This window comes from Rhodnius prolixus, unplaced genomic scaffold (assembly GCF_049639745.1).
Source record: "Rhodnius prolixus isolate KJV_2025 unplaced genomic scaffold, Rpr scaffold_11, whole genome shotgun sequence".
NCBI classification, from domain to species: domain Eukaryota; kingdom Metazoa; phylum Arthropoda; class Insecta; order Hemiptera; family Reduviidae; genus Rhodnius; species Rhodnius prolixus.
This window is the reverse complement of record NW_027411625.1, coordinates 18,257,249-18,278,147: the sequence shown is the minus strand read 5'-3', so window position 1 is coordinate 18,278,147 and position 20,899 is coordinate 18,257,249. Positions and strand designations below refer to the sequence as shown.

Sequence of the window (20,899 nt, the reverse complement as noted above, 5' to 3'; positions counted from 1 at the left end):
GATCCTACCCAGTAACTTAGGAGGTTTTCCCTTTTTGCGGACACGTTTATACGCCCAAACTTTCTCACCTCTCTGGAACGTTCTTCCAAAGACCTGCCTATCACACGATGTCCTCGTCCGGTCGCTGTCCAGTCTCCTCCTGCCGCGCATCCCTCCACGTACAGCTCTCAAATTACGGCGAAGTTTCGCAGCACAGCTATCCACGTCCGTCTCTTCAGCTTCCAGGCTGCCAAATGGAAGGTCACCGGTTAGTCGACGCTCTCTGCCAAGCACAACGCTAGCAAGCATTTGCTCTGTGGTCTCTTGAGCTGCCGATCGGTACACCATCATTATGGGTGGTGTATGTTCATCCCAAATCTCCTGATGATCTTTCCTCAAAGTCCTCTGATGGCCTCCTAGGGTCCTGTAGCTTCGCTCCACCATGCTGTCAGAGTGAGGGTGTAGCGACGTCGACCTTGTCCTCCTGACGCCGAGGATCTGGTAGACCGTCGAGGCTTCAGCTGCCGTTGACGCGTCCTGATTTGCTACGACGTGGGCCTCTGCCCACTTACTGAAGCAGTCCACTGCAACCAGAGTATAGCGCATTCCTCCTCCGGAATCAGGAGAGGGTCCTGCCAAATCGAAGGCTATCCTCTTGAGCGGTAACCCAATCTTGTCCTGCCTCAGGGCGCCATTGGTTTTTCGGGCTGGTCCCCGTTCTTGCTACCCACTCGGTGCACCGACTAGCCCAGTCTACACCGTCCTCGTGGTAGCCTACCAAAGAGAACCGCTGCCTCCGCTTGGCCAATGCCCTCCTCACCGCAGGATGGATCCCGGTGTTACCTCCGTGGATGTCCGATAGCTCCTCCTCCCTTCTCGATCCTGGCAGGATTACTCGATCTCCCGCTTCTTTCCTGTCCACGCTTTTCCGGTCCCACGACAAAATGTCAACTGCAATGGCGAGCGAATTCCGCCGGGCACAGTAGCTCTGTACGTCCCGACTGCTGGGTGCAAGCTCTTTCCGCACCGCTTCTCCCTGACACTTGAGCACAGACCCCGTGTCCTCACTCAGAAGTTGTTCCTCCCTAGTCGCTTCAGGGCTCCATTCCACTCCTGGTTGAACAATAATGGTACTCTTACCTTGGTCTTGCTCTTCCGCCTGTCTGCTGCTGTTTTCCAGCTCTCTTATTCTTTCTTTTGCCCACGCAGCTTCTCGCTTTTCTACACAGCTACGTCCTCCTTTAAACTGGTCACCTTCTAAGTCTGACCTGCTATCTGCATCACCCTTGCTGCCTTCATGTTCCTCTTGTATGTTGTGTGCTTCTGTTACGTCCGCAATTGCTTCTGGCACCTCGTTTACTTTCTTTTCCATTTCTCCATTCATTCCGCCGTGGCCTGTTTTCGTCTCGTCCCGCCAGTTTCTCACATCTTCTATTATTTCAACTTGGCCTTTTTTCATATCTTCTATTATTTCGTCTTTGTACGTTTTCATATCTTCTTTCATCTCCCTCATCAGTGACATTAACTCTTCCATGTTCCGCTTCCTAGTACTCACGGGCATATAACACTAGTCTGTCCTCCAAAACTTTCCGGCAATTCACCCGCGCTAATAGAATCAACACTTACTCGTTTAGCGGTTTTACTATATCCCACTTCTGACACCAATGTAAAGTTTTTCTTGTCCTTTTACTAAGAAAGAACTTTACTTACACAACTAATGCCTGCCACTAGTTATTAAATAATATGTGGGTTTGATAAAATAACAAAACTCGCTAAATTTGTAAGTAATAACCTTATTTATTAACACATTACCTTTACTCACATTAACATTTACTAGCAACTAACGCAACTAACGAATTTGCTACTACCACCAAGATCTGCACCAGCGACGGCTCCAGGCGGGCTCTCGCCCAGACCCTTCTGCGCTCATCGCCGCGGCCCTCTTACTCATCAAGACATAATGATGATACAGTAATAAACTTTGTAATTAACAATACTGCAGTCAAGACTACAACATTAATTAACACACAGCCTATTAATCATCTTTGTCATTGACGGCAGAGTATAGGCACGACGCTACAGCGCCATCCATTTTCAGGGCTAGTTGCCATTTACAACAGTCACAACAGTTTACTGTACCTTACTCACTACGTAACGCCACAAAACTGTCCCCGACTGACCACTGGTCCGCACTGCACCGAATTGCACTAGTCTCTGCTACACAAACAAAGCTCTACTCACTAACTGACTAACCGCCTGACTAGCTATCTCTGAAGCACTCCGCAACACTGACTCTTTCAAACTGTCACTTCCAAAGTGTCTCTCCAAACTAACGTCTCTCCAAGACTCACTCAAAACTAACTGATTAAAACTGATTAACAACTCACTAAGAACTCCTTAAAAACTTACTTCTCCAGCTGTGTCTGCCTCCTTTTAACTGCGTGCCTCCCTCCAACTGGGACTGCCCTCCTCCAACTCTCTGAGCATAAGTTTCTACGCCCTCCTGATGTTCATTGGCTGGAGAAAACATACTGCCACCACCTCAGCTGGGGCCGCCCTCCTCCTACTCTCTGTCTCGCTCCTACCTGTCAATCACTGGCTGGGAAAACACTTATGCCACCACCCCAACTGAGGCCTCTCTCTTAGCTGGCTTTTACACAGGTCACTAACTCCTTGAACAATCTAGCTCTTTCCTTTCTAGTTCAGGTAAAGACCGGCCCTTTTGTCTACACAGTGGTGGCCTGATACCGACTTTGGTCGCTTAACCCCTAGAACAATCTAGGCCTTTCTTCTCTGCCACAGGTAGATACCGGCCTTTTGTTTATGCAGTGGCGGCCTGTTACTGACTTTGATCGCTCAACCCCTAGAACAATCTAGGCCTTTCTTCTATGCCCAGGTCAACTTCGTTACAATATCTATTTTATATTACATATACAATAACATTGTGGGGGGAACACCTAGATTAACAGTGTAATTGAAGAAATCTAAATAAAAACATTTAATATTGACATACTAGATCAATAAATTATTAATAGCACATTATTATTAACGCGTAACTATTAGGTAAAGTACCATCGTAACTACTAGGTAAAGTACCATCGTAACTACTAGGTAAAGTACCAATCAATTTAATTGAACAATGAACTTAAACCTACCAATGTTTACTTCTTTCTGGTGTGCTTAACTTCCACTTTTATCTGATATCAAAAACAAAAACAAAATAAAATCAGTGTGTACGTTGGTATATGCATTTTTAATTTTTAACTTCAAAACAACTATATTTTTCATTAAATTTTTTGTTTTTTTTAAACCTGTGCATGACTAGTAATACCTCCTGTTCATTATTTTTGGTGACTGATTCATAGTTTCAATAGGATGAAAAAAATAAATGCCAGTTTTCAGTCGTGATACATTTATTCTGCCGAGCTTTCGACCTAGGGACTAGGTCATCTTCAGGGCTAGTTTACAAAGTAATATTTTACATTACAGGTGTAAAACATTCGAAGGGACTAATTGTTCCTTCCAAGACAATGACGATCTTTGGGAGAGCAAAAGGATTAAAACCAAAAAAATAATTAATTAGAAGACAGACAATTTAAGGGAAATTAATTGTGGTGGACGCCACAGCCACCCAAAATACCTTCTCAATTTTCTTGTAAAATGACACTATTTTATTATTAAATGTACAAAAAAAATATATATAAATATATAATTATTGGCTAAGTTGTATTTGGTTCTTATCACCAATCAAATTATTAAAATGCCACCAACCTGCCTGGCAGCTATGGCAATATCCTTTTTTAATAAAGACTTAAACCTAGTGTATACCGTATACAATTTATCTGATTGCGCAATCCGCACTTCCTGGCGAAGTGACAACTCAATACAGGAATAAATTCTTACAAATGGTAAAATGACAGAACCGTAACCAAGATACAATTACAAACTGACAAATTGTTACATATAGACAAGTCTAGCCTGACTACAAAATTGGTTAGGCCAACAGACGCTAAGTTTCACTTCACACACAAAAAGATGGCGAACCGACGCAATAGACAAGGCACATCACAATCTTACGCAGTCAAGGACAACTGTGTTGCACATCGCCGCGTGCGTCATAGTCCCCACTTCTCCCCACCTCACAGGTTCACCAACTAAGGAGAACATAGCTCCGGCAGTAGTATACAAACTGACAAATTTCAAGCCGGGGGGCCGAACATCCTCCCCCGCAGTGGACTCGGCTGAGATCCACTTACTAACTTGGCAGGGGGCAAAGCTTCCGGACAGGCCGGCTGATCAGTCCTGAAGAACTCTTAACCTCGGCCACCCTGGCCAAGTTGTCTCGGCCATAGTGGAGTTTGACGATCCGGCCTATGGACCATTGCATTGGAGGAAGGTTGTCGTCCATAATCATGACTATTTGTCCTTCTGCAGCCGGGAAGGAGGGCGAATGCCATTTGATCATAGCCTGCTGGTCAAGAAGGTACTCCCGGTGCCATCGTCTCCAAAACTGGCCAACAGTGAATTGGGCCATTGCCCACTTAGATTTGAGCGCGGTGCGTTGGTTCAGGGAGTCACTAGTCGGAAGAGCAGTCATTCGACGCATAATTAAAAAGTGTCCTGGCGTTAATAGAACAGCTGTGAGCGGCCTGGAATTTAATATGGCTTCAACTTGGCAAATGATAGTGAGGAAACACTCCATAGTGGGTTCTTGCAGGCCTAAGGTCACCTTCAGCAACCGCTTTGAAGATTTCACAGCGGCTCCCCATAAGCCTCTAAAGTGTGGCGCTCTAGGTGGTATAAAATGCCATTCCACCCCTCTTCTGCCGGACTCTCTTAGGATAGCCTCCTGGGACTTGGCATCATTCAGCAAGGCAGATATTTCCTTAAGTTTCCTTGTCGCTCCTACAAAATTCGTGCCATTGTCGGACCATATATGGCTAGGCACGCCTCGCCTAGCGATAAAACGATTTAAGGCGGCCAGAAAGGCCTGAGTCGTGAGGTCGGTGACCAATTCTAAGTGAATGGCCTTGGTCGAAAAGCAGATGAAGATAGCGAGGTAGCATTGGAGGACTTTGGCGGACCGTTTTTTACGTTGAAGGGACCTGCGTCGTACCAGTAGTCGTGGAGGGTGGTGAGGCGCTGGCTCTTCCCTCTGGCAGCTGACCCATGATTGGGTTAAAAGGTGATGGTTTGATGCTAAAACATTTATTACGTGATGACAATTGCCGTCGAACCACATTTTTTTCATTAGTAATCCAGTATCTGTTTCGGAGAAAGGCGTGAGTGGCGGTAGGACCTACATGGAGATTGGATACATGAGCGTCTTGAATGACCAGGGCCGTAAGGGGATGTTGCTGAGTCAACAAGGCCGAGTGTTTGTTGGACTCAGGGATATTGGCTAGTCTTAATCTTCCTCCAACACGTAATACTCCGTCATTATGGACGAACAAGCCTAAAATTTTGACCAGGCGTAATTTAGGTCTGGAGGACAGGGCATCTTCAATTTCTTCTAAAAAGGAACAGGGTTGGTGTGTCTTCTGTCATCTCGAAGAAAACAACAATTGTACATAGAATTACAAAAGAAGTTCATCACTGAAAAAGAAGACATCACTTTCCTTATTGAATGTAAAAGCAATAGCATTTTCCCTAACTTTATTAGTAATAAATGTAAAAAATCACTAAACATTACAACAACCACTATAATAAATTACTACATACAAGAGTCCATGAACAGACATGACAGAAGACACACCAACCCTGTAATGTAAAATATTACTTTGTAAACTAACCTTGAAGATGACCTAGTCCCTAGGTCGAAAGCACGACAGAATAAATATATCACGACTGAAAACTGGCATTTCTTTTTTTCATCCTATTAATGCCTCCTATTACTAAATTAAATGGGTGCTACTCATTACTGAACAAATATTTTTTGCATGAAGATGGCCAGCATAAGAGTCTGTGACATCTAATAAATTCTAAAAAATATGATAGAAAAAGTATGAATGAAATGTTGGGTACTTGCTGATTTGTGTACCTTTTGGCGTTTAATCAACCCTTATACTTAACTTTTTAAACTATAAGTTTTTGTTAAGGAGATTTTTGTACCTTTTGGAAAGAATTTTTTTTTTTTTTTGTTCCTTGGTTGTAACATATTTATATATCCAATGATTTTTTAAATGTATGGGTATAGGGAATAATTAGTTGGAAGATCTAGGATGGAAAAAAACTGACACAAGTTATGGAGGAATGGTAACAAGTTGGTGGGAAGAAGATGGAGAATGTTGAATTAGGTGATGAATAATTACAACAAATTAAGACGGATAATAGAAAGAAAATTGCAATAACCAGTACCTTCCAATTAGAGCAGTAAGATAAATTTTGATAACACTACTTCCTCTGAAGGGTTGTGAGAGAAATCAAGCTGTGATCCTAATAACTTCTAAAGATGGAATAGAAAAATGATTTGCAATTACAGTTCTTCTCCACAAACGGGTTAAGAGAATTTTAACTGCGAATACGGTATGGTTGCAAATACTTCCCCTTAGTAGGTGTAAGAGAAGAGATGACACTTAAATGTCACGCATTCTAAATTCTTCTTCTTGCCTAATTTGATCAAAGTCGGCGAAGATTTACAGAATTATTAAAACTGTCCGGTAGGACAGTTGTATAAGGGTTGATCGTCAAAAAGTGTACGAAAAAGCGTAACGTTGAAAAACACCCAAATTTGACAATTTTTTTCTCTTTTTCTGTAAAAGATAAAATTCCCAAATTTTCTTTAAAATATAGGACAAATCCTCCTTTATAACTGTAATTTTTTTGCAACCACCCAGATCTAATAGATTTTGAGAAAAAAATTGCCGAAAATGAGCAAAAAAGGCTTTTTCAAAAAATGTTCTTGTTCTTGTTGTTCTTCTTCTTGTTGTTGTTACCTTTTTTGTAAACAACGTAACGCCTAAACGCGTGAACCGATTTTCATGAATGAGGTGTCATTCGATTCGGAATTTTAGTAGATGGGCCTTTTGGGGGTCTCGACGCTGTACATCGAATGGGAGAGGAGTTAGCCCCCTTTATGTAAAGCCCCCTCCAAAATTATTATTACTAATTACTCTGTAAATCTTGGCCCGATTTTGATAGAATTTGGTAGGATGATAGGGTTAAGGCTCCCCTACGTAACAATAAAGCGACGATCTGCTCTTACACTTATTAAGGGAAAGTATAGCAATCGTTTCAAATTATCGACACGTGAACCGATTTTCATGAATGAAGTGTCATTCGAATCGAAATTTTGTACAGATTTGCACTTTAAGAGTCTCGACGCTATGCCTCATAAGGAAGAGAGTTCGCCCCACCCAAGTAAGGCCCTTTCTAAAATTATTATTACCAATATTTCTATAACACAGTCCGATTTTGATAAAATTTAGCACGAAGAAGCGGTTAAAGCTCCTCTACGTGGCTGTGAAGTGCCATCATGCTCTTACTCCTACTAAGAGGAAGTACTGCAATCGTTAAAATTATCAATGAGTGAACCGATTTACATCAATGAATTGTCCTTCGTTTCAAAATCTTTGTCGCTTTGCCTTTTAGGGAGAAATTGTACTGTATTCGCAGTTTATTTTTCTTACTCCTCTTAAAAGGAAGTACTGAAATCGCAGTTTAATTTTGCTATTTACGTACAAATACCTTACTATTTTATTCAAAACGCTTTTTCAAAAAAATTGTTATTGAGGATGGTTTGGGGACCGCAACTATAATCATTCTTTAAAAAGATCTCTCCAGTGGTAATTACGGTTCCGACTTATCAGGGTATAATGATAGTATTGCTTATTCCAAATTTTAAAAAAATCTGTAAAGCAGATATGTAACTTTACAAAATAGACAAAAAGGAAAATCGATCCAAAAGGTACAAGAATCTCCTTAACAAAAACTTACAGTTTAAAATGTTAAGTATAAGGGTTGATTAAACGCCAAAAGGTACACAAATCAGCAAGTACCCAACATTTCATTAATACTTCATTAATTCAAAAAATGTTCTTGTTCGTGTTCTTCTTCTTGTTGTTGTTCTTGTTACCTTTTTTGTAAACAACGTAGCACCTAAATGCGTGAACCGATTTTCATGAATGAGGTGTCAATCTATTCGGACTTTTATGTAGATGTGCCTTTTGGGGGTCTTGACGTTGTACATTGAATGGGAGAGGAGTTAGCCCCCTTTATGTAAGGCCCTTTCCAAAGTTATTATTACTAATTACTCTCTAAATCTTGGCCCGATTTTGATAAAATTTGGTAGGAAGATTGGGTAGAGTTCCCCTACGTAACATTAAAGCGGCGATCAGCTCTTACACTTGTTAAGGGGAAGTATAGCAATCGTTGCAAATTATCGACACGTGAACCGATTTTCATGAATGAAGTGTCATTCGAATCGAAATTTTGTACAGATTTGCACTTTAAAAGTCTCGACGCCGTGCCTCATAAGGAGGGGAGTTCGCCCCATCCAAATAAGGCCCTTTCTAAAACTATTATTACCAATATTTCTATAACGCTTAGTCGGATTTTGATAAAATTCAGCTCGAATAAGTGGTTAAAGCTCCTCTACGTTGCTGATGCTCTTGCACCTACTAAGAGGAAGTACTGCAATCGTTTAAATTATCAATGAGTGAACCGATTTAAATCAATGAATTGTCGTTCGATTAAAAAATCTTTGCCTCATTGCCTTTTAGGGAGAAGTACTGCAATCGTAGTTTATTTTTCTTACTCCTCTTAAAAGGATGTACTGAAATCGCAGTTTAATTTTGCCCTATCTTCCTACCAAATTCTATCAAAATCGGGCCAAGATTTAGAGAGTAATTAGTAATAATAATTTTGGAGGGGGCTTTACATAAAGGGGGCTAACTCCTCTCCCATTCGATGTACAGCGTCGAGACCCCAAAAGGCACATCTACATAAAATTCCGAATCGAATGGCACCTCATTCATGAAAATGAATGAGTCGTTTAACGGTTCCATTGTTATGGTAACGACGACTGACTCCACCTGCACACTAGATCATTCTGTGTTTGTATATTATATTTTATTTGAAATTCTTCGTATTTTATAAGAGTAATGGACAAAAGCAAATTTTAAAAATTAAAATCATCTTAAGAAAGCGTTATAATGTTTTTTGTATTCAAATGAAACGAATATTTAACTACAAAATATTTCCAATTGATGAATGTTTGCGAAATAGGTGATACAGTGGGAGGGATACTACAGTAAGTAAACCAGTTAGGTAATATGTACTACATTTTGGCTCAGTTTTACTTTGACCGTCGCATGAACATGTACACGTTGAAACTTACGCCAATGAAGATAAGAGTAAGAGTGTCCAGCGCTTAGTTAAAGATTAAGCACACAGCTTTTTTTTTTTTAAATCAATAAGATAATATTTTAAGAGCTTGATATTCAATTCTCAGTAAATAAATATTATGAGTAATTATTATTTTGTTTGAAGAGTTAGAATTTTTATGGAATAATTTCCTACCCATTTCCGTTTCTATACCTTGAATCCTCTTGAAGCAAGTTAACTCCAGTCTTCCAGTGGTCAAGCTAGATAATGACAAAACTGCATTGCTTTAATTTATATTTGAGTAGCCTATTTTTGTGTTACGTTGTTAATTTTATATTTATCAGAGCAATTGGAAATTAGGGATAGTGCTTAATGTGTGTTAAAGAAATATAGTTTTGTTATTAACTGGGAAAGCTAACTTTTAATGATATATTTTAGTAAATTGCGTGACATTTGTTCTTATGTTTAATCGTTCCAAACTCTCTGCTGCCTCTTTTTCATTTTAATTTGCCTCAATTTTTTGGGGCGGGGCGGAATCACTTTTTTTTAAAATAGGAATTTGAATCAACTCGTTCCACCACTGGAACGAGTCCGCTCAAATAGCCCATAACATGTACACGATTTAACTTTCGCCAATGAAGATAAGAGAAAGAGCGTCCAGCCGCTAAGTTAAAGATTTGGCACACAGCTTTTTCTTTTTGTAAAATAATAAGCTATTTTAAAAGCTTGATATTAATTCATAGTAAATAAATATTTCTTTCTTTATGAGGAATTACTATTTTGTTTGAAGGGTTATAACTTTTTTTTATGGGAATAATTTCCTACCCATTTCCGTTTTTCTTCTTGAAGCAAGTTAACTCCGGTGGTCAAGCTAGATAACGACAAAACTGCAGTTGCTTTAATTTTTATATTTGACTAGCCTATTTTTGTTAATATTTGGTTACGTTGTTAATTTTATATTTATCAGATCAATTGGAAATTAGGGAACTACTTAATGTGTGTTAAAGAAATATAGTTTTGTTATTAACTGGAAAAGCTAACTTTTAATGATTTATTTTAATACAAGGCGTGACATTTGTACTAATGCATAGGGTAAGTACAGACTGGAATCAGTGAACGAATTATTAGAATCGATTCCAACCCTGGAACTGATTCAAATCCAACGACTCCAAACGCGGACTCGTTCTGCCCATCACTACTAGGCAGAGAGTGGGCAGCCACAGCCTAGTGCAGATATGAGAAGCGAGCCTAATTGCTAAGCAAAGATAAAGTGAGTCAGCACCAGGCTTTCACTCCATTTAGAGATCGCTATCTCGTTTATACAAATCCTATTTCCTCTGCATGGTCTGGTCTAGTTTTGAACCCCTTGCCAATAAAAGAATTGAAAAATATTTATTATTTTTTCTCCTCAGTGTTAAAGTTGAAATCTTTTATTTTGTCTGAATAAGGTAATACCAATAACAATAATAATCATACTAACGCTCTTGAAGACTTGTACCGTAGCATATCATTGTCGCGAGTCCAATTCACAAACCTCTTCGTCAGCATTATGTTCATTTTGTTGTTCTTAATCAGATCAACTAACTAATATTCCTTTACGAAGGCTCGTACCTAGCAATGTATTTGAAATAAAGAAACTGTTTATTTTATGGTTAACTGCCTATAATATTAACATTTTGCCTCATAGTATAAGAATGTATTTGAACTTTTAAGAGGGAACTCCACAACTCTGCTTTAATTAATTAGCTTAACTGATTTAAGTTTAATTTAGTTTAATAAACTGCTTAATCATTAATTAACTCGATTGTTTAATTTGTTGTCATTTATTGGATATCAGCAGGTCGAATTTGGTCTTCCATTTACATTTCAATTTTATTAATTTATTGTATCATTAATTTCATTTAATATTCAAAATAAAATTAATAACCGCGCAATGTCTGTTTTGTTGATTTTTGTTTGGTTTTAGTACTACTGTTTTATTGTAGTTTTTGTTGGCGCATCAACTTCTAGGTTATTATCCCTTCTACTACTCGTATTAACCCCTTAATGCACAGTTTTTTTTGAAAAAAACCGCTATATTTTATATTTGAATAAGTAAGTGTTATAGCTTACAATCCCATGTAAATGATAAATATCTACAAAACGATTGCTTTTCTTTGCTTGCACATTATTTTCAATTCTCGATTATATTCGAGAGTGAAAAATTATAGTAGCATAAAGTGCAACGCCGCTCGAATTATCTCGAGTGTGAACAGTTTGGCCAGTTTAGCGCGCTCGAGTTAACTCGAGCGTGCACGTTAAGGGGTTAAATAATAATTAAAACAAATATAAATAATGATTATTAATTTATTTTTTGTAATGACTTAAGATGCGTCATCTGAGTTTATTGCCGCCTGGAATTTTTTTCAGTGTACTACCGGCCTCCAGTATCAGTGTTCTCTTGTTGCAAACAACACTATCCATCACCGGACATTGAGCTGTAAGAAACTTCTAGGAATCTAAGGGCCAGAAGCTGGATTCGAACCCGGGATTTCCGCGCGGGAATCGTAACTACATAGCTAAAGTAATTGCTATTTTTTCAGGCGGGCTTTACGCCCAACTACCAATTAGGGTACGTTCACAACGGAGCTGTGAGCATAGATGATAGCGGAGATGATAGCAGTGATGCATCAGCGCTTATAGAATAACCTAGTACATTTTTATGTGAGCGTGCACAACGAAGCTTCGACTAGTGACTCTATACTCGCTGCTATAAACGAGCATAGATGATAGAATTGAATTTTTCATTTTTCTGCTAGCTGAACTCCAGTATCGGAGCTTCAAAATGGACGTCGAAAAATTATTTAGTGCTGTCTTTACTCATTATTTTTGGTTATTATTTTATTAATTACTTTTAAACAATATTTTGTTTTTTAAACCGTGCTTACATTTATTTTCATGTGTGTTTATTTGTTTTTCAATAAAATCATTACCTAAGAGTAATCACTAGTTTTTCTTCTATGGTTATAGGATTTCCATGACAATTTTTCCAAAGTTTTCTTAATTTTGACCTTATTTTTTCTAAAATATAGTCGAATGTGGGTGGACCCATCCTCACATATTCAAAAAAACGATCCGGATAATTTCTAAGTTCCTTATATAAATAGTGAAATTCACCCAAAGTACTTCGTTTTTTATTTATGGGATGTACATGATATTTTCTAAAGCGTTTTTTCTTTAAAATATTCCATTTTGTTGCTGGTGAACATAAAAACTCTTCTTCACTACTCGACATGTTGCATGTATCACAGCTCCGTTGTGCACACTAATCAGCGATTATATTTTACTCTATCAGTTATCATCTCTGCTATCATCTATACTCACAGCTCCGTTGTAAACGTACCCTTAGGTGTCGTGGACGGAGGTGACTAGCAAACATACTTTACTGCAAATTTCTTTCATTAATCATTAAATAAAATCCAAGGCCTAAGACCGGGAAACGAACCCAGTACAATACGTACATATTAGCTTTACAGGTCTCGGCTACCGTGGCGCCCTACATAGCTAATCACTTCTCTTATTATTTTATTTATTGTATTTATTTTTTTTCTGGGACACTTGTTACTATTGAACCAAACAGTACATCTCCAGTCCCCTCTGAGATCAACATTCATGTATTTAATGTACGCTAACTAAATTCATAAAGTTACTTGAATAAATTTATCAAAATTGTGAGGTAGGACAAAACAGGATATGAACTAAAACAAGGTTAAACATAAAACACAGTTTATTGGACCATAATGATAAATAATTACAAACGAAAGCAATTTCCTGGTTGAAATAATAAACGATAAATTCCTAGTGGTCAGTCTGTGTCGTAGAGACCTCTCTCTCAGCTAGCCACGCACCGCAACAGTTCAGCAATCACCAAAGCCCTCTCCACACGAAGTACACCTGCCGAGCGCACAGGCCTCTAGATGTCCGTCTCGCTGTAGGTCGCGCTCCCCACACCACTATGCTAGGGGCCTGTGTACACCCAGCCACGGCCCCCTCCTCCTCGCGTTCTCTATTCCATTCCCGTTACATAGCCCCCTCAGAAAAAAAAGTGTTTTTTCTTGAGGCTTCACTTTTCTTACAGCTTACTAACTCTCTCTCTTGGGCTCGCGCATCAAGAACGTTTCTGCTGGGTGGAATTGGTTCTGGAATTACACCCAAGTTGTCATAGGGGGTCCTGAGATCCCCTGGTTTCTGCTGGTTTCGGTCGCCAGTACATTCCGTCTTGATACTTCTTTTCTGTCCTCCAGGCTACTTGTTCTTCCGGACCTTTGCCTTCCGACACCAGTCGGTCTTTTCTTTTCAGCAGAAGAACTTTTCTCCGCTGGGGTGGCCAGTTACCAGGTCTCTGTACTAGGGCGGTCAGAATTCTAGGATTGTCTCCCCCAACACCCACATAAAACCAACACAGGTTAGTATAACCACCACACCTCCTTCATATTCTATATTAATCACTTTCCGATGACTCTGTATCTCGGGAAGGCCGACCTCGGGTTCGATACCGGGTTCGAGTGTCCACCTTGTCCATCCTGGGATAGGGTGGTGTTGTATTATCTCGTATGTCCCTGCGAAGTCTCTCCCTTTCCTGAGCAGTGTTCCGCAAAGAGTACGGGCGGCGTGCTACTTCGGTCACGTCTGTTTGCTCCCATTCTTCCTCCCCCGGAGTCCATGTTGGGTCTCTTGTGCTCGCGGCTCCTATCGATGACTCTCCCGAAGATGACTCCTCCGAATAATCATCTTCATCAACATTCCAACTCCCGGGTTGCCCCTCCTCTACTGGTGGGGCCCCCTCTCCTTCCTCCCTGCCCCAATTCCTCTCCCTCCACCCCTCGGCAAGGTCGAGTTCCACCCGCGACCCCGGTAGTGTAGCTGTGTTATCCTGTGGGACAGGGGTTCTCGTCTTTGCCGGCTTGAGCCTATTGACATGTACAATACTGTGTCCCCCCGAAGCTAAGGCAATCCGATAGTTCACCGACGAGAGACGTGCAAGAATGGTATGGGGTCCAGTCCACGGACGCCTGAACTTACGGGAATGACCAGCAGGTACCGATGGTTCATGCAAATAAATTTGTTCTCCCACATTGAACACTCGGGCCTTCTTCCCCTTATCATGTGACTCCGCACGTTTTCTTCTGGTCTGTGAGTCTTGGACTCTAGCCAGGCGGAAGGCCTCGCTTAGCCTGGTCTCCAACCTTCGAACGAACTCCGGCAACTCTGTTGGCGCCTCCTCCACGTCAATGCTATCCTCGAATGGTTGCCTTAGCTCCCTACCATGGAGCAGATAGTAAGGGGTATATCCAGTGGAGGAGTGAGGTATGCTCCTTTACGCTGTTAGCACATAGGGCACCCACCGGTCCCAGTCCCTCCCATAGCGACGGACCAAACAGGCCAGCGAGTCCACGAGAGTTCGATGTACCCGTTCGACCATGCCATTCCCTTCCGGATGGTAGGCCGTCGACTGTAGCTTCGTAATGCCTAAGTATTTAAATACCATCCTGAAGACCTCCGAGGTGAAGTTACAACCCTGATCGGTTAGGACTCGGTCGGGCACTCCATGCCTCAGAATCAGCGCGTCCAAAAACGCCCGAGCGGTCTCCTCCGCAGTCTGTTCTCTTAGTGGGACAGCCTCGGCGAATCTTGAGAACCAGTCTATGATGGTAAGCAAATACCGGTTCCCATCCGCCGTGACGGGTAAAGGGCCAACAATGTCCAAGGAGACCTGCTCAAAGGGGCGTGACACTTCGCCTACGGCCGCCAGAGGAACCCTCAACCCAGCCGGGGTTTTCCTTTCCTGACAGACTCGACAGCTCTTCACATACCCTGTTATGTCTCTTTACATTCTGGGCCAATAAAACCTCGCCCGAGCTCTTCGAATAGTACGCTTTACTCCAGGGTGACCTGCGCAGGCCGCGTCGTGGCAGTGGTGCATCACCGTTTCTCGCTTCTCTTTGGGAACCAGCACCCTCCACATGGACTGGTCTCGACCCTCTATAGTCCAATACAAAAGGCCGTTCTCGGCAGTCCTCACACGCTCTTTCTCGACCATCGACTGACACCATTGATCTTCCTCCTGCGCTAAGCGCCAACCTTTGTCCACACTAGAGGAATCTACCGCCCCTACTGCCCGACTCAGAGCATCCGCATTCCCGTGTTTGATTCCGGGGCGATGCACCACATCGTAAATGAACTCAGAAAGCCGTAGGGCGCACCGCGTCAGCCTAGCGGAAGGGTCTTTTAAGTGGAGCATCCATCTCAAGGCTGAATGGTCGGTGACCAGTGTAAACCGGCGGCCCAGGAGGTAGCACCGAAATTGAGCCGTGGCCCACACTACGGCCAGGAGCTCTCTCTCGGTGGTGGAGTAATTCCTCTCGGCTGCATGGAGTTGGTGACTGGGGTCTTTCTTGCCCCTCCCTGATTTGAGATAGGATGGCTCCCAAGGCTACCCCCGACGCATCCTTAGACAAGATGAAGGGATCGCGGAAGTCGGGGTAAACCAATACCGAAGTTGAACTTAAGGGCATCCTTAAGTGCGTCAAAGAACTTCTGTGGGCGATCGCCCCACTCAAATTTCACTTCTTTGCGCAACAGGCCGGTCAAAGGCTTGGCCAGGTCCGCAAACCCTTTCACGAAACGGCGGTAATACCCCGCCACAATAGGGCGCTGGCTGAAGAGTACACGATAGGGTCTTTTCACCACAGGACCTTCTTCCGTGGTACGGATTTTGTGAAATACCCCTAATTGGCACCCCTCCCTTCCGGTGGTACCAAACACGCCGAGGTGTCGTTTAAGCACTTCCAAGACACTCTCTCTCTCGGCGCTATTTAGGTGAGCCAGTCGTTTCGAGCAGGTATCAACTAATTTTCCCCAATCACTTGTCTCCACCTCTAATACCGGTGACACCTCCTCCGCTTTTCCCACTTCAGCCCTATTTCCCTTAATGGCCTCTGGATTGACCGCCTCCGTTATCCCTAACCATTGCCCTTTTGCAACTAGTGCTTCTTCCCTGGTAAGATTTACCATTTTCACCCACAGCCTCCTGCCCTCCGGCTGATGTAGACTACAAGCCACTCGAAGACCAAGATGTGGCTGTGTGCAGGGCTCTACAACCACAACCCCCGATGGCGGCACTTTCATTCTACCTTCCACCATGGCTTCGCTGAAGGGAGGAATTTTAGTCTGGGTCACGGCCTGAACCCGATTCATACTTAATGTACTACTTTGCGTGACGTGTACTTCCGTTCGATTGACAATACTTCTTTGTACGAATTGGTTCCCCTCCGTATCAGTCCCCTTAAGGACCAACTGTCCCCGAGCAGCATCGATCAAGAGTCCCACTTTGCACATCAGGTCCCATCCCATCAATCCATCAGCTTGAGAAGCCACGTCCGCGATCACAAAGTTATGTACAAAAGGAACTGTAAAGAGAGCCTGGAGCACATCCTCTTGGTCTGTCCAATATATTCACCTCTTAGACAACATCATTTAACTAATTTTATATTCAATGTAGATAATTACACAAATTTGACTGCTATACTTTCAATCTGCTCAATTCAACAGTTGAACAGTGTGTACCAATATATTATAGAAGTACTCAAGTTAAGATCTTTTATAATAAACAATAATAGTACAATAATAATGATAATAATTGAAATTTTTGATTGAACCTTAATTACAATCGCTTAAATCTAATTCAAAAGATAAATTAATTTATTAATCCTCTCCAATGTATACAGTCCGAACATGATGGTAATATTTTAAGTTTGGTCAGAATTTATTTATTTATTTGTATTTTATTTACTTTTTCATGTCAAGTCGTGCGTTTAGTTAAGTATTTTATTATTATTTTTCTTAATTATTTAATTAATTAACATTTAATTTTTTTTTATCACAGATATTATTTATTTATATATAATTTCTTTTTGTAACTGAGGAATAATTTTATTTGTTTACTGAACACTATCAGATTGTTAACGGAATTTTAACTCACTAACAGAACTCCCTGTAATATGTAAATACATAAAATACAGTATTTTTATCTTATCTGTACACCCAGCCACGGCCCCCTCCTCCTCGCGTTCTCTATTCCATTTCCGTTACAAAATAAATAACCTATTATTTCATCTTTTCTAGAATTATCGTTAATTATTTAGCTGTTCTTATAATTTTTATGTTATATCGTTTGCTAAGTCGGATGCACGGTCACTTTTTGTGACTGCGATTTTTACTTAGTATTTTCTATTAGGGGACTTTTCTTAGTATTTTCTTTTTATATCTATCACATTTTTAAGGAATCTTGCATCATTTCTATTTAGTTTATTATTTTTATTTTTTTTGGCTTTAGTTTATTTTTTTTTTTTTTAAATTTAATTTGTATCATCAGATCAGTGCCGTAACGGAAGTTGCTAGCAATATTAATATGATTAAATTTGTAAACAATAACATTAATATAAGGGAAGGGATTAGCTATGCGGTTAGCATACTGGACTCCCACGCGGAGGTCCCGGGTTCGAATCCAGCTGCTGACCCTTAGATTTTCTCTTCCTAGGAGCTTCTTACAGCTCACTGTCCGGTGATGGACAGTGTTGTCTGTATCGAGAGAACACTGCCCGGAGGCTGGCAGTGCACTGAAAAAAGCTCCGGGCGCCTTAGATGTTGACGCGCTTTAAAGCATTAATAATAATAATAATAATAATAATAATAATAATAACATCAATAGTAATCGATATCGTAAACCATGGTTTGACTCAGAATGTTACACCAAAGAAATGTTATTACAAAAGAAGTATAGAAAACTAAAAGCAAAAAATATGGAGCCCAATATGTTGAGATTTATCTGAATGAAAAAAAATCTTTATTATTATTATTATTATAACCTTTATTTAAATAAATACAATTATACAAAAGTGATAAGTGCACAAGGTGTACAGCATGGCTAATGCCGTCTGCTGGAGTAACTGCTTATAGAAAATAAATGAAAAATACATTCAGATAAATGAATTACTAAGATATTTTAAGAATGTTATATTAATACACTAATGAGAACGAAAAGAGAGGGGAAAAAAGACATAATATACAATTATAAAATGAGAAAAAAGAAGATACTTGGAGAGTAAAAATAAAAAAAATAAAAAATGGGTTATACCAAAAGATTTTCAATTCTTGTCTGACAAAGAAAATAAACTAAATATATATACTAAACCTTAACAAAAACTTACAGTTTAAAAAGTTAAGTATAAGGGTTGATTAAACGCCAAAAGGTACACAAATCAGCAAGTACCCAACATTTCATTCAAGCTTAGTTGATATAATTTAAGTAATTTTGCTGCATTAACTTTTCCTTCACATTTTTTAGAATTTATTAGATGTCACAGACCCTTATGCTGGCCAGTTCATTCATAATATTATTTGGTTATAATCATGATAAAATGTATATTATATCTTCGTTTTTAAATAGGTACTTTATTTTAACTCTATTCCAAATTATTCTTCTGATTTATCTTTAATATGCCCTTTATTCTGAAGTTGTCACATCTTATACATGCATGTTAAAGTAGAAAAAGACAAAGTTAGAGTCGGCTACTGTTTAAATTTGAATCACGGAGGATTTAAAACAATATTTCAGACTTGAATTCGTCTTACCGAAATATTCGTGAGCACAAATAACACACAGTTAATAACAAGTAGATTATTCAACAACAATTATTCATTTCTCAATTGTAATTTAATTTTACTTACAGTAAAATACTGGAATAATTAGCTGTCCTAAAAGTATGCAATACTTATTTATTTTATATTACATAACATATATATAACATTGTGAGAAGAACAGCTACATTGAGAGTGTGATTGAAGAAAACTATATTATTTGCGATAAAGCCAGATAATTATTACCTATTATTATAAACGTTTGACTACTACATAAAATAACAATTACTTTAATCGAAGAATAAACTTAAACAGACGATTTTTATTAAAAATAAAATAATCGAAATCATTGATGTATGTTGGTGTAAGCATTTTTTTAAAAAGTTTTTAAATTTTGTAGCCTCGTAATTTTTTTTATTTTTTATAACGTTTTCTTTTTAACCTGTAATTAATAGTTTGATTATTATAGATTAATAGATATTAAAGTCAATCTACAGTGCTACTTGAACAAATATTTTGTAGATGAAAATGGCCAGCATAAGGGTCTGTGACATCTAATAAATTCTAAAAAATGTGAAGGAAAAGTTAATGCAGCAAAATTACTTAAATTATATCAACTAAGCTTGAATGAAATGTTGGGTACTTGCTGATTTGTGTACCTTTTGGCGTTTAATCAACCCTTATACTTAACTTTTTAAACTGTAAGTTTTTGTTAAGGAGATTTTTGTACCTTTTGGATAGATTTTCATTTTTGTCTATTTTGCTAAGTTACATATCTGCTTTACTGTTTTTTTTAAATTTGGAATAAGCAATTCTATCATTATAACCTGATAAGGTGTTAAGTAGGAACCGTAACTACCACTGGAGAGATCTTTTTAAAGAATGATTATAGTTGCGGTCCCCAAACCATCCTCAATAACAATTTTTTTGAGAAAGCCTTTTTATATAAAATAGGAAGGTATTTGTACGTAAAAAGCAAATTTAAACTGCGATTTCAGACCTTCCTTTTAAGAGAAGTAAGAAAAATAAACGGGCGATTACAGTACTTCTCCCTAAAAGGCAAAGAGGCAAAGATTTTGAATCGAACGACAATTCATTAATGTAAATAGGTTCACCCATTGATAATTTTAACGATTGCAGTACTTCCTCTTAGTAGGTGTAAGAGCATGATGGCACTTCACAGCCATATAGAGGAGCTTTAATCACTTCTTCGTGCTAAATTTTATCAAAATCGGACAAAGCGTTATAGAAATATTGGTAATAATAGTTTTAGAAACGGCCTTACTTGGGTGGAGCAAACTCCCCTCCATATGAGGCATAGCGACGAGACTTTTAAAGTGCAAATCTATACAAAATTTCGATTCGAATGACACTTCATTCATGAAAATCAGTTCACTTGTCGATAATTTGAAACGATTGCTATACTTCCCCTTAACTAGTGTAAGAGCAGATCGCCGCTTTAATGTTACGTAGGGGAGCCCTAACTCTATCATCCTACCAAATTTTATCAAAATCGGGCTAAGATTTACAGAGTAATTAGTAATAATAATTTTGAAGGGGGCCTTACATAAAGGGGGCTAACTCCTCTCCCATTCGGTGTACAGCGTCGAGACCCCCAAAAGGCACATCTACATAAAATTCCGAATCGAATGTCACCTCATTCATGAAAATCGGTTCTCGCGTTTAGGCGCTACGTAGTTTACAAAAAAGGTAACAACAACAACAACAACAACAAGAAGAAGAAGAAGAAGAACAACAACAACAACAATTTCTGAAAATGCCGTTTTTGCTCATTTTCGGCAACTTTTTTCTCAAAATCTATTAGGTCTGGGGGGTCGCAAAAAAATTACAGTTATAAAGAAGGGTTTGCCCTATATTTTAAAGAAAATTTGGGAATTTTATCTTTTATAGAAAAAGA

General features: G+C 39.5%; 1 protein-coding gene across 1 annotated transcript; it reads right to left on the bottom strand.

The window, feature by feature from the left end:
* Positions 1-4,234: 4,234 nt before the first annotated feature.
* LOC141459409 (uncharacterized) lies at positions 4,235-5,221 on the bottom strand. Its single transcript, XM_074138474.1, has one exon. It carries the CDS (start codon positions 5,219-5,221, stop codon positions 4,235-4,237), a length of 987 nt encoding a protein of 328 aa, XP_073994575.1.
* Positions 5,222-20,899: the final 15,678 nt, after the last annotated feature.

What these genes read in the sequence shown, in the direction of transcription:
- LOC141459409 (XM_074138474.1), bottom strand. Translation starts at nt 5,221, where the DNA reads ATGTGGTTCGACGGCAATTGTCATCACGTAATAAATGTTTTAGCATCA.